Raw genomic sequence first — 18613 nt, forward strand, 5'->3', positions numbered from 1 at the left:
CAGGGTTGTGAGTTTGAGCCCTGCATTGGGCTCCACGCTCAAGGCCGAGTCCTTTTGTGATTCTCTCCCTTTGCCCCTCCTCTCAGTCTGCGCGCTCTCTCTCTCTCTCTCAAATAAATAAAATCTTAAAAAAAAATTCTTCTTCTTTTGATGTCAATCACACACATGTGCACACATTGCTCTCGAGAACCCTGATTTATACGTCAGTGCTTTTTTTTTTTCCTGCCTTATTTCAATCTCCACTATTTTTAGTTAGATGCGCAGTTATCACATGGGGCAGGAACTTTCATTTGTGCATCACATCTTCCACTGCACCTGCTGGCACCATGACCAATCTGGCTCCAGGGCCATGGCTGGCATTTAGAGACTTAGCAGGAGCCTTTGGGGATGAGCGTGGTTGTGATAAGAACTCTTGATGCCTTCAATGATCTCTATTTTCAGCCTGTTTTGGTTGTACCACCCACTCACTTACAAAAAGACCAGATGTATCACTTGACTGAGGATGTCCTCCATGCGTGGACTCACCTTTTTTATCTTTGTGTTTCTTAGAGTAAAACTCCTCACAGTATAATAGGCCAGCATTTGAACACTCTTCTGAGTGACCAGGAAGTTCCCGTACTCTTCACTACCATCAGCAGGCCAGTACTGGTCACATTTTCTCTGCAGAAGACAAAGTAAAGATGCTATTTCCATATTTCAAATGTTTGATGTGAGAGTTGTCCCTGGAATCAGGAGGGGTCTAGCCCTGGGACACAGACGGGCTCCGTCACTCTTCCAAACATTTTCTTTTCTTTCTACAGGATTGCAAGTAGTTTAGAGGAGCCTGCCGAGCCGAGAAACCTGAAAGGATCTGACCCAAACTCCCCGTTTCAGATGAGGAAAGAGAGGCCAGATGTACTGAGTCACCACAAAGCTGGACTAGAATCCAGCTCCCGTGAATTAAAATGTTTCACTCTCCTTTGCTTTGCAGTGAAGCCCACTGCAAAGGAGCTCATTACTCTTTTCCTCACGGCATGAAGAATGCATTTAAGCAGCCAACAGCTCGGGGGCGCCTGGGTGGTTCAGTCACTTCAGTGTCTGACTCGACTTCAGCTCAGGTCACGATGGCAGGGTCCTGGAATCGGGCCCCACATTGGGCTCCACGGTCAGTGGAGGATCTGCTTGAGGATTCTCACTCTCTCCTCACCTCCTTCTCTCTCTTTTTTTCTCTAAGAATAAATAAATATTTAGGGGCACCTGGGTGGCTCAGTGATTGAGCCTCTGCCTTCAGCTCAGGGCATGACCACAGGTCTGGGGACCGAGTCCCACATCAGGCTCCCTGCATGGAGCCTGCTTCTCCCTCTGCCTGGGTCTCTGCCTCTCTCTCTCTCTGTGTATCTCATGAATACATAAATAAAATCTTAAAAAAAAAGAAATGAATTTCTATAAATGAATATTTTTTTTAAAATAGCAGATAACATGATTTACAGTGAAACTGTGTGACCTGTGACCTACAGCATCAGGCTTCCCATAGCCGTCCTCCACAGAGGAGGGATCCCGATTAGGCTTCAGGACTGCTGCTCCTTCCTGATGTTGAGATGTTGAGCCTATTAAACGCACCTCACAGCACTTCGGATGACTACCTGGGGGATGAGAACGCAGATCACGACCTACGTACCCTTCCTTTCTCCACGAGGTTTGTTATCATGACGATCACCTCCACGTTATGCTCCCATATCATTCTCCAGAAGTCTTCGGCAGTGGACTTCAGCGGGCCTTGGGCAGCAATGTAAGCTTTTGGTCGGTTGTAGCCCTGAAGAAACAAGTGACACACATTTTTTTTTTTTTTTTGCTAAGTTGCTGATTTTATGCCATTTTTATTGTACAATAGTGAGTTTTTAAGGTCAGTGCATTTTTTTCCATAAAAGAAAAACAATAAAAAATAATCCTGCGATGGTGGAGAAACTTGGCAGTATCAGCAACAACAATTCTCTAACTATAATCTTTGGGGGGAAAAAGTTCTCTCTGCTTCAATCCAGATGCTATTCTCTGCATCTTCAGTCCAAGTACACTTGATCTATTTACTATGGGCTTTCACTGCGCTGCTTTGAAATGTTTTTGAGGCACTGGGGCTCAGCTGTGTCTGACAGTGGGGAAGCCTCTGGTGTTGTCTCCCTCCCCAGCCCCGGGGGTACCAGCAGTGCTAATCACGAACAGCTATCCTGCCCTGGGCACCTGCTGATACCCAAGATGCTCTATGAACATTTACCCAAATCCTTGCAAAATGGAAGCCTTATCCTTGGTCTAGAGATGGGGAGAAGCTCAGGGGAGTTAAGTGGCTCTCCAACCTTTCGTGGCCACCCAGTGACAGGGCTGGGATTCAAAATCAGTTCTAACTCCAAAGCCCATGTTGGATCCGACATACAGGCTGCCTCCTCTGGAGCACGAAGTGGCTGCCTGTGACAACCCCCTGGATACGTATACTCGGTGCTCACTTCTGCGAACTAACTGTTCCACACAGCATAACCTGCAGGCAGCCACACGGGAGGTGTAACTGAACTCCCCGACACCAGCTGACCACAGTGAAAACCCAGTCAATTAGTCCGTGGCCTGTGGGGAGCTCTAATGAGTCCCACACGGTTGGGGACCCTGAGGTGTGTGCCAGAGATGACGAGGTCGATAGCTGGGCTAGGAATCACGTGTTTGTCTTTTAGCCAGGACGGCCTTGGGAATCCTTCAGTCAGGATTTATGGATCAACTGCTACCCATACAATATTGGGCGAGGAACTGTAGAGCATTCAAAATAAGCAGGAGTCCAGTCCCTCACATTTCAGGAGCTCCAAACCTGTCCAAGTGAGTATACACCATCCCCCTTGAACGTGCATTTCCAACCTGAAATACCTTTCTCACCCACGAGAGAAACCAAGTTCAAGCACTTGCATGTTACTCAATCTGAAATCCTTTAGCCATGGGATGTCCGACTGCTGATTCATATTATCTACCGTATAACATGTATTAAGCACTATATAAGTACAGTACAGCGGCCTAATAAATTCCTAGTCTAATCTCCATGAACGTTTCAATTGGAGCATGCTTACATCGACATAATTGGCATTGATGTAATCAGTCAGCTTGCCATCTTTCTCAGCAAGTTGTGCAAGTTTAACCCTACTATGATCATCTGTAATAAAGAAAAGAAAAGATGTCACTATGGCATGGACTAATTTTCAGCATAAAGGTCATTTATATTTACATAATGATACATCAAATACAACCCAAATAAGTGCAAAAATAATTTAATTTTAGGAGTCTTTATGGGGATACAGAGATGACAAAGGTAAATACAACAAGGGCCCCGGCCTTCAACAAGTTGTCTAATGCACATCATGAACGTGGACACATACACAGAAAGGAATGTTCAGGTGTCAAGGGAGGCGCAAAGTATGAGGGGGGACTGGAAGGCAGAGATTGTGTTGGTTTGGGATGTAATAAACATCTTCACTAAGGTTGGAAGGGGACACTGGCATCTCAGATGGGTTTCTAGAGATGGATCTTAGGGCTGTGAACAGTGGAGAGCCACTGAAAGGGAGAGAAGAGTGTCGGGGGCGTCTTAGAAAGCTAAGGAAGGATGGTAGTATATGTCCTCTGAACAGGAGGCTGTGGGGGAAGAGAAAGCAGAGAGGGGAGGAGAAGGGACCTAGGACATCTCTGTGTAGGGTTACGGCAAGTAGCTCTCTCAGGAACAAGCTCGAAGTGCTGCCACCACATAGCGAGGCCAGAGAAGGGCTCCCCAAGAACAGGGGGTGTGAGTCCCGCACTGTCTATTTAAAGGGGTGAAAACCATGGTAACTTAGACATGGTCTCCTGTGGCAATTAAAATACGCAGAAATGAGGACTCTTAGATGAACTTCAGTTGTACAGAGAAATTATATGTATTTGGAGGAATGACATAATAAGAAAGGGAAGTCTTACTAGAAGGAAAACCGAGAATTTCAAGGGGCAGAATGTATTTATTGTTTTCAAGGATGAAGAAGTGAATACAAAAAAAAAAAAAAAAAAAGCGGATACAGTCCAAACCATGACAGTGGAGAGATATCCTGGGATATTACTGCTTCTGGGACAACAGGAGCTCACAAAGTGCAGGGAATGTACCCAGAAATAGATGCATGGCAATGGAAGGATAGGTTTGATGCCAGGCTGACATTTTTGTTTTTTTTTTGTGTATTTTGGTTCTAATATTTTTAGAAGGATGTTACTGGGTAAATTTTCTGGATTGTTTTACTTCATTTCTACAGTAGGATTGTTATTATTGATATGCCAGGTTATTTCAGGGATTAAATGGAATCATGTGTTTATGGGGCCAGGCACATAGAAGGTGCACAACAAATATTAATCTCCATCCCCTTCTTAATTACTGGGTAGGTGTTTTCTATTTGGCTTGTAGTGCGAATAGTTTAACAGCTTCACCCTGTCCAAGAAGCAGCTGAATTTTTATGTGCAGCCAGGATAGTTACTTCAGTTGAGGAAGACAAAGATGAAGCAGAATGTCCTCCTTAAACCTTCTAATAGAAATTTGTGTCAGCCCTGTGCAAAGGAAGTAGCATTTATCCAAACTATTTAAGGAAATGTGACCATAAAAGGATTAGTATTCAAAATACATAAAGAACCACAACTCAACACTGAAAAAAAATCCAATTAAAAAATGGGCTGACGGCATGAACAGACATTTTTTTCCAAAGAAGACATCCAGATGGCCAACAGTCACATGGAAAGGTGCTCGACATCCCTCATCATCATGGAAATGCCAACCAAAACCACAATGAGACACCACCTGACACCTGTCAGAATGGTTAAAATCAATAACACAAGAAACAACAGGTGTTGGCGAGGATGTGGAGGGAGGGGAGCCCTCTTACACTGTTGGTGGGGATGCAAACTGGTCCAGCTAAGCTGGAAAACAGTGTGGAGGGTCCTCAAGTAGAACTACCCTGTGACTCAGCAATTGTACTACTGGGTATTTACCCAAAGATACAAAAATACGAATTCAAAGGGGTACATGCACCCTGATGTTTACAGCAGCATTATTTACAGTAGCCAAACTATGGACACAGCGCAAGTGGCCATCAACCGATGAAAAGATAAACAAAAAATGGGGTATAGATATAGATACATTACTCAGCCATGAAAGAGAAGAGAATGAAATCTCGCCATTTGTAAAGACATAGACGGAGCTAAAGTATTATGCAAAGTGAAATAAGTCAGTCAGAGAAAGACAAATACATACGATTTCACTCGTATGTGGAATATAAGAAAGAAAACAATGAGCAAAGGAAAAAAAGAGATAGAGAAGCGCAAACCCAGAAACAGAATCTTAACTACAGGAACACACTGATGACTAAGGGGGTGAGGGTTGGGGGGAGGGAGGGGCGAAACATTGGGTGGGGATTAAGGAGCGCCCTTGTGAGGAGTACTGTGGTGTATGGAGGTGTCGACTTACTATACTATACGCCTGAAACTAACATTACACCATGTGTTAACTCACTGGAACGTAACCCAAAAAGTCTGAGGGAAAAAAAAAGGAGTGCAGTTTCATTGGCTTCCAGAAACTAGAATGGTGCCCGAACTTAAATAACCAAGCTGGTAATAGCATGCTCATAGGATCCAGGGAGGCCCACTGAATACTTAAGGAAGGAGAGGAGAATAAGTTTTGGGGGAGGGGATGTAGATGGATTTCAAGAGATGGAGGAGAATATAAAGGAAAACCAGCAGGAACATATGTAAACAGGAGATGCAGTATGAAGATGTAAGAAAGATGGTAATTTCATAGGAAAAAATTAGGTAAATGTGCATTAAACAAGAGATAGGTAGCTGCTCATTGAGGAAAAAAAAAAAAAAGACAACAGCTAAGAAAATAAAGGGAAAGAGGAATAAAAAACAATCCAACTAGCCATAAGACCCCAGGAAGAATGGCAAGAAAGACACGAAAGGTTAGAAGGAAAAATAAAGTCTAAAGGAAATCTCATTTGGTCAGTAAATTCACCCAGAAGTAAACAGATCTCAAGTGAAAATAGGACCAGGGGATGTAAATAATGACAGATTTACAGCCCATGGGGCTTGAAGGAAGGCCAGGATTGAATTTGAGCTTCTTTTGTTTAAAGGGCACCTATGGTTAATTGTAGGATGTGTAAGTTAGAGGAATATATGCTCTGGGCCACCTAACAGCAGCCCCACTCCCCGGTACCCAGGGCCTGAGCCAGCCACACCGAGGTCAGCAAGGCCAGTGACAGCAAGGTCAGGGCCGAGGAAGGACATACTTACAGGCAACGATATTTATGTACCGGTTCTTGTGCTTATTGTCGGGGTGATTGGAGCTGTCTGCTGTAATGCCTAAATCAACAGTACAGCTCTGCACCTCCTGTAAAGAAATTTACGTACGACATTTTAACACATACCCTTTCAAACCAAGTGCCTTAAAAATATAACATAAAAGACAAAACAAATTAGTCTATCCAAAAAAAAAAATTTTTTTTTTTACATGTTACAACTATTTCTTGGCTAAAAGAAAATGCAGTGAAATAATGCCTTACCTGGTAAAACTCTTTCAGTGTCTAATGAGGGAATGAATGCCAAAAAAGTAAAGAAATCAAATTCCACAGCACACGACAAATGAGAAAAAAAAGCGTTCATATTAGGTTTACAATGGAAAACTATGATCATGCAATAAATACATTTGTCAAATAGTAACAAAACAGAATGTTTCAAACAGTTGCATGCACATCAAAACTTCCAACAATTTGGAACCTTAAAATTATGTACAAGGAAAAAAATAACTTTTAAAAGGGGACAGTGGTATAATAATACGAATATAAAATGCAGATGAGAAAAACCATCTATTTGATGACACGTTTTCTTGTATTAGATTTGCTAATATCCAAATATAATTTTATTTGACCACTATAGCACTATTTGAAACTCTAAATTAGTGACACATTCTTTTTTATTTGTTTAGAGTAATTTTAAAGAGTAAACAGCTTCCTATTAGGTGGTTTGTAACAGATTTAGGGCTATCAGAACATTAACAATTCTAAGATTTTTTTTTATCACATATACTATATCATTTTGAAACAAAATTTAGACAGCATTACTTTCAACATATTTAACTAGCAGATTTCTTTTTAATTTAAACTTTGATGGGTACAAAAAATTATTCTGCCAATTATCTTTAAAATGAATTAAAATCCTTTTCAGAGATGTTTTCTAAGTACATTAGGTAGGAACTTACAATTATTTAATATAAGATAATAACATGAAAGCTTTATACTTTTTGAGAAAGTGTATAACCCAAATACGAATCTGACTCATCAGCAAATGGCCCAGCCTCCCGCAGTAAGTTTTTAAGGCCTCTTTTGCAGTAAGCCATTCTGACTCTAGATCTATACACAATTTAATATCTGAACCACTTAAAAGGCATAGCATTATTAGTTATTAAGCTAATTACTAAGTTAATGAAACATTTTCTTGAATCAGACTGTGAGTTAAAAGCAATGGAATTAAGAATACACATTTTTACATGAGGTTATTTTATTAATTTAATTATCATGAGCTGGCTTAACATTCTTGAAAATGATTTTATAATCATAAAAACTACAAATCTGCCTTTGTGCATATGCTATAGGCAACTTTTATTATAAATTGTCTATTTTTCCTTGTGGTTTTTAACATTTGGGAAACGAGGCCCATCCTCGTCATATTCTCCCTCTTTCAATAACAATTTTGTTTGATGGGAGTCTGATAGTTTCTGTGAGCTAACATAGTACCGCCTCCCCTCTAACCTCTATTCTGGTAAGAAACAAATAATTTGGTGTTTTAAATATATAATTCTTTATATTATTCCACTTAGTATTACCTTGTACTGCTTTCTATTTCAATGACTTAGAATTCTTTTAAGATTAAATGAACTGGCTTCTATTATTTTTCATTTAGCAAAAACACATCACATTTCACTTCTATTTCTTTTGATTTCTTAAAGCTTTCTAATTTATGGCATTTTCCTTCCCTAAATACATCTTAGCTGATGTGACTCCTGGGGAGCAGGAGTCACAAAGTGCAATGGGGAAAGTGGGCCACCCTCTACTCAGGATCAGAGCTCAAGGTGCTTCCAACAAGGAGGTCCATAGAGCACTTCCGGAGAGTAGGGATTATTCTAAGAGGGGAGACAGAAAAGTAATGTGATGTTCCCTAGAGCAGAGGGATTAGAGGGGAGGCTAAAGATCCCTTGCTTGCTGGAACGAAAAGTATGTTTTAATTTTTATTATTTCTATTTTTTAATTCTTTTTTTAAAATTTAAATTCAATTTACCAGCATAGAAAATAGAATTTAAATTAAAAAAAAAATTACAGACCTAGGTTTGAATCCCAGTCCTGCCATTTTTAAAAATTAATTATTTAAATAGAATTATAATTAACATGCAGTGTTATATTAGTTTTGGATGTGCAGTATAATGATTCAATAATTCTACACATTACTTGATGCTCATGGTAAGTGTCTCAGCTCTGCTATTTAGGGGTTGTTAACTGACTTCTGTGGAAGTTGATTTTGTCAGTAATATGAACAGAAATAAAAACAAATAACCTCCAGAGTTGGGTAAAGATTGAATGTAGAAGCATTTAGTCCAACGACCGGCATGTTAGGGAGTGCTCAATACTGGTCAACTTTATTTTTTTGCAGTTGTCATTGTTAACTCCAACTTATTTTGAAAACTCTGTTTAACTGATAGTTTGGGGGCCATGGTAAATTTGCAGCAAATTTCTCTGCCTCTTCTAAGAGTATTTTATGGATATTACTAGAAACATTTTTACTGATTGTGCAGTTCAAATGTTTTTTAGAATTGCATATTTTCTTGAGGAGAAGATAGGACTTTACCTTGTTTAGTATTTATTAGAACTTGTATAATAAATGCTTCTGCATTTACACTGGTGTAATACTTACAACTGAGAGTTTATATGTACTTTGGTTGAAAATCATGAAATTTAGTAGTTTAGTATAATTTATATAATTTAGAAAATTAAAAGGAATCGGTGTTACTAATTCAGATTAAAATAATAATACTGGAATTCTGTACTTCTTGGGAGAAAATTAACAATGTTTTTTTCTACGAGTACCACTTGGTTTTTAAAATGGGAAACCAATTTTCTAAATTATATGATAACCATAACACATCTCCTAACACATAAATGATTACAGAACTAATAACATTCTTCCTAGAAGTGAAAATGGTTTCAATGTCTTTAGGTCAAGAAATAGCCTACCGCTGAATCTTTTAAATTTACTATTTTCCATATAATTTAAAATAGGCATATTAAAATCATACCTCAAATTCTTCAGTAAACCCACTACTTGCATGTAAGTCTGCAACATGCTTTGGAAAGTGCTTTATTGGAATTGCCCCAACATCATCTAAGTAAAAAAAAAAAAAAAAAATTAGTTCGCAAAGGATAATTCATCAGAAAGGAATACGCCTGTCATTTATAAAGATTTATAAAGTGCCTTCTTCTAAAACAACTTCAAAGTTTAATTATTTCTACATTCCTGAGGGAACCACAGCTTCCAATGAAACATCAAGCAACGATCAATTTTCTCCAAATTTACTATCAATCATAATTTGCATTTTACATGCTTTGATCATGAATCGCTTTTCCTTTCATACTTTAAGAAATAAGAATCAATTTTTGATGTTAAATAATGAATGCCACCAAAGCCTCATGTCTTATCAATGGACTCCATCTTTTTATGGGTGATTTTCTTTAACATGAATAGGAGTTGTATTTACATTAACACATTTAACACGAATGTGATTTCTGGGTAAAAAAAATGCAGAAATAATATATTTTCAATTCTACCCCGAACTAAACATAATATAAAGCGTAATTTTAGTTTCATAAAATTACATAGTTTAATGTTTTACAGTTAGTCAGATGTTTACATTTGAAAACATTTTTCCTTCTCTATAAATAATAGAAAACATTGATATGCAGACTATTCATTAAGGATAATGTCAAAAACCTTTGGGACTTTTAATATGTAAAATTTCAAGAACTCTAACTTGAAAATATGCTATGTAAACAAAGTCATTGGATCTGTTAATTAATTGTGAAGGGGCCAAATTATTTTAACTGGCTCTGTTTTTTTCCCCCCTCTAGAAAGACTTTCTTAGATTAAACATATCACTAGTTCACAGTATGCAATTTCACAAGTGATTTCTTTGACAAGGAAACATCAAACACATTTCACGAGAAACACTTATTTACATCAACAGATGTTCAGCATCTAGGCCATTTAATATTTTTAAGCTTCAGTTACCAAGAATTTGTCGATTTTTTTGAAAAGTAGAATCCATCTGTTCTCTCTTTTAGATGAGTGTACCTGAATACTAAAATTGAATTAGCCAGTTAAGCTTGAGAAACACTAAACAAAGGTGTAATCCTGCCTTCACATCTACAGAAGGATCTTGCCTGGAAGGAGCGTTTATAATTAGACAAGAAAACAGAAATAACTTGTCACGTCTAAGTCATTAGCTCTTCCCGTAACGGTCCCTCAAGCCCGTAGATGCCGCCTGCACGGCTAACCTCTTTTCACAACCAAACTGACTACTATCTATTTCCAGTCATGTGTTTTGGTCATTTCTTTCAAAAACTGGTCTGCAAGTAAGTGAGACCAACATATCCTTTTAATTCCCTATGTTCTGTGGAAAGGCAGGTATCTGGGTGATCTGGAGCGCGGGTGACGTGAGGAAATGCCCTCGGTCACACGTGTTCTGAGAAGTACAGCAGGGGATGCTGGAGTTCCTGGACTGCGTCCTGACTTGGGATTATTTACTGTTAATAATAAGTGATATGGGACTTGGGAAGACCATGCATGTCAGCTTGCTTACCCATGCTGAGAGCATCTGTAGGAGAGCCATGAAAGGGAAAAGAGTCAAAACGCAATAGGTACCCAAGAGCTGTCAATCTCAAAACCCTTAATATGTTAATGAGAAAGGGTGCTGTACTAAAAGAAAGGTACAGAATTTTAATATAAACTAGAAAAACAGAAATAAGTGGTATCTAAAGGCTCAGAGTGGATAAAAGAGGAAAAAGAGCCAAACACTTCTAATTCCTATGCCCACTGAAAATCACACAGAAAATGCTTCTCTTTGTTTGTTGGTTGTTGGTTTTTTTGAAAATATTTTTTAGATCATGAGATTTCAGAAGATAACATCTTGTGGAACTTGGGCCTCTAACAATAACATATAGAGTATCATCAGACAATTGAAAAAGAGGCCTCTGTAACATAACCACATTGATGAATTTCTCCTTTTGTTTTCCCTGGTTTGGTGGTTCTCTGTGTCCTTGTGTTATCCTCTATCCTCCAGGACTTCTTCCACGGTTCACATATTTCTAGGCAATTCCTTTTTTGTTATCACTTTTCATTCTGAAATGTTATGCAATGTTAATCAAATAAGTGTCTGTGAACTCCAGGGTCAGCGGATGTCTGGTTAATTCCTGAATATTGTTAACCAGGTGAGTTCTGATAAAAATAGTCGGTATTCAAGCTGTTTGACATTGTGACTTTAAGTATTTCAGGCAATTACACATTCTTCGTGCACTCATGTTTTTCTTCTACTCCCACCACTTTCTAGTTTTTAGTTTTAGAGTTGGTTTTCTTTTTTTCCTACTGTAGCGAAGGAAATTCTTTTCACATAAATTCAGAGGATCAGAAAGAAACTAAGCTTTATCCTTATTTTTGTTATTTTGTCCTAGCCACCCTTACTGCATCGGTTTGGTCTGACTTTTGTTGCTCAGGTTTCCATTAAGGTACTGGAAATGACTGAAGGTCAGCCTCCAATTATATTTTATCGCTATGCCTGTGTTAACAGACTACAGCTGACTATCATGAGTTACTTAGCCATATCGCCTGTATGGCCAAGAATGTTCAAAACTATTAAGAACAAGATAGAAACCTTGGCGCCTGATACACGGCTGTAATAAACATTTTGGGCAGCTCAAGTATTTACTCATCCACATCAGAGCCATTTGCAAAGTACTCCAATAAGGACAACCCTTCCCGCATTATGCTTTTCATTCAACAACTACCAGTTACTCGTGGTCACACCTTACGCTATTACCTGAAATTGGAAAGATAGGTGTTGGAGGTGTGGATATTACTCGAGGGGATGTGCTGTCCTCTAAATAAAAGTGTGCAGTCTGGAAGCATTTCCTGGAAAGAAAAGAAAGCAATTTAGGTACCAGTTGCCATAAGGCCACTTCGGAGCTGCTTGAAAACTATGACAGAAACTTCCAGAATTAAAGCATGAATGGAAAGCTACATCTATTTTACAAAACACAAAGTATTAAAGAATTTCACGGCCTCCAAATTCATCTCAATTGTACGTGTGCCAGACGCACACGGGTGAGTAGATATCAGACGCCCTGAAAGCAGAGATGGCATTTGAAGTCGTGGTTGGTGCCAAACAGGATTTTGCCAGGATCAGGACATCTCAGGGCCCGAGTCACTCTCCCTCTGCTGCTATGTACCAGGGGGTCCTGCCACCTTGGACTGGACCGGAGGGGAAAAGAAACCACGTCCGAAGCTCTTTTCACTCAGTATTCCAGTGAGCATACCTTTCTGAGCACATTCAGCTGCTAGCAAAAGGTAGCTCTGACTTGTACAAATGAAATTCTACAGTGCCGTGATATTCTGATGAAAAAGGAAGACCGCCTTATACTGTGAGTATGATAATGCAGTAAGGACAGAACGAAGTGAGGAAATAATGAGCATATAACCAAAAACAGGCGTGATTTTCTTTCCAACAGATGCTAGCCTTGTTGATGAGGGTTTTGAGAATGAATATATTTGGAATCAACGACAACTATGACCTACAATGTCACCTGAATCTATTTTCATTCAGATAATAAGAGTAACATCTGGTAAGAGCACACCACAAACTATTGAGAAGAGCAAAGAACCAACTGCTGCTTTAAACTAATGCAAACCGTACTTAATTAAAAAAATTTAGATAATTAAAACTGCTAATGACACTCTTTGATGTGGGTCATTTAATTTATCTGAAATATTATTCATGAGTGGTTAGGCTTAAATAGAAATATCTGTTTGAGTAAAAATGCCAATCTCACTTTCCATTTAAGAGTCGAGCTACAAGATATTTATTCTAATGAGCTTTAACATAACATTTGTTCTTATAGGACACACCTCAATTGTAATATTCCTTCAGTAATCAGCTCCCTGCATAAAATTCATCAGTGGCTTCCCAGTGGAATTCGAATGAGAGTCAATTATTTCAAGAAGGGCTGTAAGACCCTCCATGACCTGGTCCCCCACCTACATCAGGGGTGTCCTCTCCTGGCCTCCTTACTACTGGCCTCAGGTCCACACTGGTCCTCTGTGTCTTCTTCCAAGAGGCACCATCAGCTCACCTTGGGGCCTTGGCTCTTGACCTTCCTTTTGGTTGCCTGCCTCCTTCCGAGCATATTTGCACTGGCTAATATGCCACCTCCTGTGACAGTCCTTCCCTGACCACGTCAGCTAAAAGGATCAGCTCATCCCACCAAGTCACTATTCCTCTCCCTAATGTCAGCTTCGCGTCACTTGTCGCTTTCTGAAATTCCTTACTTATGTATTTGTCTCGTGTGGTTTTAGCCGGTCCTTCCTCATCAGAATGGAAGCCTCACGAGGGCAAGGTGCTTGGTCTCAATGCAGTGTTGGTCCTCAGCGCGAAGAACAGTGGCAGGTGCCCCACATCTTCAAGTTGTAGGTGCCCCAAATATTTGCCCAATGAATTGACTGCTATGAGTAGTATACAATTATATAGTTTATTTATAACCTTAATGTCACAGGCAAAAAAAAAAAATCCAAAAGTAAGGATGTGCATAGTAAAGACTAGCCCTCTGCTGTGATCGTGTAAGCCTTTGATAAGAGGACACGTATCACCAAGAGAACACGAGAATGTCTTTAAGGGAGAACAGGCAGTGTAGGAGGAAGAGGAGTGCACGTGGAATCAAGTGTTGAAGGGATGTGAGCTAGGTTCACAGCCTGGAAAGCGGAAAAGAGTACAGCCGACCATGAAGAATGGGAGGGATGAGGGCCACTGGTCTCACGGGAAAGAAACTACCCAGCTGCAAGTCTGCATTTGAGCACCCCTGCAAGCAGGCTGGAGCAGAGACTCCAGGGGAAGTTTGGTGTCTCTGTGCAGCCACAGATGGAGCATGTCCAGACACACTGATAGGAAAACACTGGGTTTGATACGTCTTTCAGGATCACAGTTAAATCTCTTTGATTCCTCTAAAATGCAGATTACTAAGGCTAGGAAAAGGGTTTCTATTTATGTTTCAATGAATCTTCAAGTCGTAAAATGTCTTAGGGGACCTCGTGCAATATCACAGCAGATGTTAAGAATCTTTCTGACGCATAAAGATTAGCTCTGGTGACAAGGACCTCACTGCTTTATGAGTCATCTCGAGTCACTAGATATTTCTTTCTCATGCTAACTGAAAGTACCTCTAAATGGTACCCACTGTTATGCCTCTTACTGTTGATATTTTTTTGGTATTAAGCCAAAAATCTATCTTCCTGTTACTTGGCCATATTGGTTCTATTTCTGTACTTGACTGTTAGATACTGGTACCTAAGATCTTTCAGCACTTAAATGCTACCCCTCTATGGCCCTCACTTGTTTTCACTTTCTCCTTGAAGTTTATACTCCAATAATACAAGTTGCAGATCACTGAACATGCCTTGTCCTGCCTTCACTCAGGGTTTCTTTCCCCTGCTTTAAAACATGGTTCTCCTGGGACGCCTGGGTGGCTCAGTTGGTCAAGCATCTGTCTTTGGGTCAGATCATGGCCCCAGGGTCCTAGGATCAAGTCCCACTTTGGGCTCCTTGCGCAGGAGGAAGCCAGCTTCTCCCTCTGTTTGTGCGCACACTTTCTCTCAGACAAATAAATAAAATCTTTAAAAAAAACTCTGCTTCTCCTGATCAAAATGCCTCACTCATGAATATGCCAGGGAAATACTAACCTCCTTAAAGACAACTCGGTGGTATCTTCTCTGTGATAAAGGTTCTCAATCCTAAGTAGCCTCTAACACTCCCATTTCTCTGTTTTCACTGCACTCAAGACAAACTTCCACTCATCCTCACCTTGACAAAGACTATTTTGAAAAATATGGTTAAGTAATCCAAGGATGACCTTCACTTCCTGAACTCTACAGAATTAAAAAAAACTTTATTAATTGGTAGCTAGGGTTATGATTTTGCAATATATTTGTTTTGTGCCTATATCCTCATTACATTTTTTAAAAGATGGGGCCATGTCTTTTGATTTCTGTAAACCCAACTCTGAATACAGTGCCAAGAGTACAAGAGGTGTTAAATGTCGAATGTTTAGATGGATTTCCAGGAGCAACTAAATCTCACCAACCACAGGTAATTCAGCTGCATCCTAGATTTCTTGCCTACCTGAGCCTCAAATGGGATAACTTAAAATCTCAAAACATTTGGGAGAAGGAGGTGAAACATATATAACTAGAGGAAGATGGATGGATGGATAGGTGGATAGAGAGAGGATGGGTCTGAGAAAATGGGAAGAAGGCAGGACCTCACAGAACAGAAAAAGGTAAATTAAAACTTACTGGTATTAGGCTTTACTATGTTTAATGTTCATTGTATCATCTGTGCAAATACCAGCTCTACTCTTTTTAGCTATGTAAGCTATGTAAATATTTGTTGGTTTAAGCAAATATGGTCCAATGGTGTTACTTGTATTAACAAGCAACAAAAGGGTATTATAAAATCATACCAAAAAACTCTGTAAGTTGGAAAAGTTAAAATTAAGATAGTGTAGGATAAGTTCTTGATGACGATCATAACATATTGCTTCAGTATACTTGATAGTGCAGTTCTATCCCGGAAGTGACACTCTCCCGGAGGCAGCATGGTAACCGGAGGCCTCCATTCTGGGTTGGTAGCTATCCTTAGTGACTCATAAATTTGAATTTAAGATCAAGAGAGAACTCATATTGCTTTTCTTCCCACTCCCCAAAGCTAAAACAACTGTCTACATAAAGTTCTTTTCCATACTGCTTTTGATGGAGTGCTATTTTGTTGATTATACCTTTGGTATTTTTTAGGTTCCAACTGTAAAAAAAAAGCTCCCAAAAGTTTGCCCTTTGTCTTCTTTAAAAAGAACTTTTTGAAAATCTTCCATCTTGACGTCATTTTGCAACTTAGAAACTTACGATTTGGCTCATGTAAATCCTACCTTAAAACATCTGGAAAATAATTTCAAGGCATATTATTTAATGTATGACAAGATTCAATATCTATAGTCCATCTGTTCTGTACAAGCAGCGAACGTCTTCACGTCTATGTGCTAAGTGTTGATAACTACGTCTCTTGCTAATTATCACTCAGCCATGATGAAAAAAGTGATGACTGTTTTAAACTTGTAGACATAGGTCCTATCAATCAATGTTAATCTGATTATTTGATTTACACCTTTTCATCACAGTATTTAGAATTAAGAGCTAGAAATGTGTAATTATTATTCCATTTTTTTTGGATCCTTACACAAATAGAACCACATTTATTCATTATGCTGCATGCATCACAGAAACCCTAAAGAAGGTCTGACTGCAGTCTTAGAAATGATCTAGTGAACCTTCCCCCAAAATGGTAGAGAGAGGAAAACCAGCTCATAGGTGGATAAGTGACATGTCCAAGACCGCAGAACAAATGGCAGGCAGAACCGGGAAAGGGACCCAGCTTTCCTCACCTCTAATTTCTTGTCTTCCTACTACAACATGCTTTCTCCCAAGTTTTACACAAAACCTAGGGGACTGCCTCGAGTTAGGTGAAGAGACAAAAGAAAAGACTCATTGTACCACTTTACAATTATTTTTTCTCCCAGGAAATTAGGTTAGAAAAATATAAATATATCGGCTTTAAATATAGCCTTTAAATATATCGGCTCAGAAAATCTCATAAGGACTGAGTCACTATTAGGACTTCTTTCCACAAAGGTCTAAAATGTTTTCATACTAGCTAGTGAAATCACACGGGTCTACATCAGAATTTGAATATCTCACAAAAACCGTGAAGAATTTACTAACACTGTCATTTTGTGATTCACCAACTAATACCCCTGGTGTATTACTGATCTAAAAAGTTACATTTTGAAGTGAATTCATTTCAAATGGATGTGAAAAGGACAGATATGTTAAATTTTAAATGGGTAAGTAAAAAGAGTGACAAATTTTATCAGAACGTTTGATGATAGATATAAAATATATACATAAAATCGTCAGAGTGCTCAGATTTTAAGCTAATGCACTCTACTCAAGGTACCAAAAGTGTTATTTGTGAGGAAAAGGCGAATATCTTATTGGTGAAGGTCAACTTAATATTTTTACAACTGGCAATTTCTTTCTTCTTCACATAATACAGATGAGATGACCCATTATTAATAGACTATAAAAACCGTTACAGATTTTAATTCTCCATAAAATACCAAATCATATTAAATAAGAAACTTTCAAATTTGCAAAAAGTAAACTTGAAATATTAAGTAACAAAGATTAAAATCCTCATTCTAATTATTTCAACATCATAACTGAAACCATCTGACATTTTTATTGGAAATTTATTCTAACACCATTTATTATGAAGTAGAATTTGGGTGTATTTTCCATCTCACTTTTAAAAAATTAACTCTAATTCCAATAACTTCAAAAATTGGTTTTGCAGGGAAAAATCAGATGAGATAAAAACCCGTAATCTGAACCAACATAAAATCAAAGTTGGTAAAAAGTTTGGCCAACAAATCCAGTGGGGAGTAAGGAGAAAAGCAAAATGAATTCTTCTTGAGCAAACATTTATGGATTGTGCACTGCGTTCATGCTACTCTGCTGAGCATGGAATCTTCTATTAAAAAAAAAAAAAAAGAGTCCCCAGTAACTACAGGCATCAGTTAAGAGAGCAGCTTTGTTTGCGTCACGTTATGGACAAAATAGCCTCCCGACTCCTATATCACAGCAAAAGGAGGATCTGTTCTCCGTACTCTGCAGTTTACTCTCTTCTGTAAAGGTGGTCAGACAGGAAGCAGTTGGTCATGAAAACGCTCTGCTCTAGTCAACCGACGTCCAACTACATGCAACCGCGTGCTCCAGACGTCACTGTCAGAGCGCTCAGGACCCCTGCTTCCTGTTGCTCCCACCCGCGGGGTCCCTGCCTGAACGCTGCTCTCTTGCCTCCACCTGGGTCCTGTGGCACGCAAGCCCTACCTGTTACATTTACTGTCATCCCGGCCTCTCGAGACCCCTTGTTCTCTGTCCACTCCCACCGTTAGTGTTCAGTTGTCATGTGTTCACTTCTATATAGTTTGTTATAAATTTTTCATGGGAAATCCTCAATAAGCATACATTTCTCAGCCATAGTGACTCATTCACTTGTTCATTCATTCATTCATTTTTTTATATTTTCCACAGTAGTCAACATAGTACTATACACATAGGAAATAGTCCATAAACACGGTAAATATTTTTGAATAAATTGAGAGAATATAGTTTAGAAGAACACATCAAG

The 18613-nt window shown here is 39.0% G+C and overlaps 1 protein-coding gene across 1 annotated transcript in view; it reads right to left on the minus strand.

The window, feature by feature from the left end:
* The window catches only part of PTPRZ1 (protein tyrosine phosphatase receptor type Z1), a 159787-nt gene that overhangs the window by 16403 nt on the left and 124771 nt on the right, over positions 1-18613 (minus strand). Inside the window, exons 14-20 of the mRNA XM_072783268.1 lie at positions 12143-12234; positions 9350-9435; positions 6567-6587; positions 6298-6394; positions 3078-3160; positions 1658-1792; positions 526-660 (exon numbers count right to left, since the gene is read on the minus strand). Of these exons, the coding sequence (XP_072639369.1) occupies positions 526-660; positions 1658-1792; positions 3078-3160; positions 6298-6394; positions 6567-6587; positions 9350-9435; positions 12143-12234 (649 nt within the window). The remainder of the gene's footprint in view (positions 1-525; positions 661-1657; positions 1793-3077; positions 3161-6297; positions 6395-6566; positions 6588-9349; positions 9436-12142; positions 12235-18613) is intronic.

The sequence above is a fragment of the Canis lupus genome, chromosome 18, assembly GCF_048164855.1.
Source record: "Canis lupus baileyi chromosome 18, mCanLup2.hap1, whole genome shotgun sequence".
NCBI lineage: Eukaryota > Metazoa > Chordata > Mammalia > Carnivora > Canidae > Canis > Canis lupus.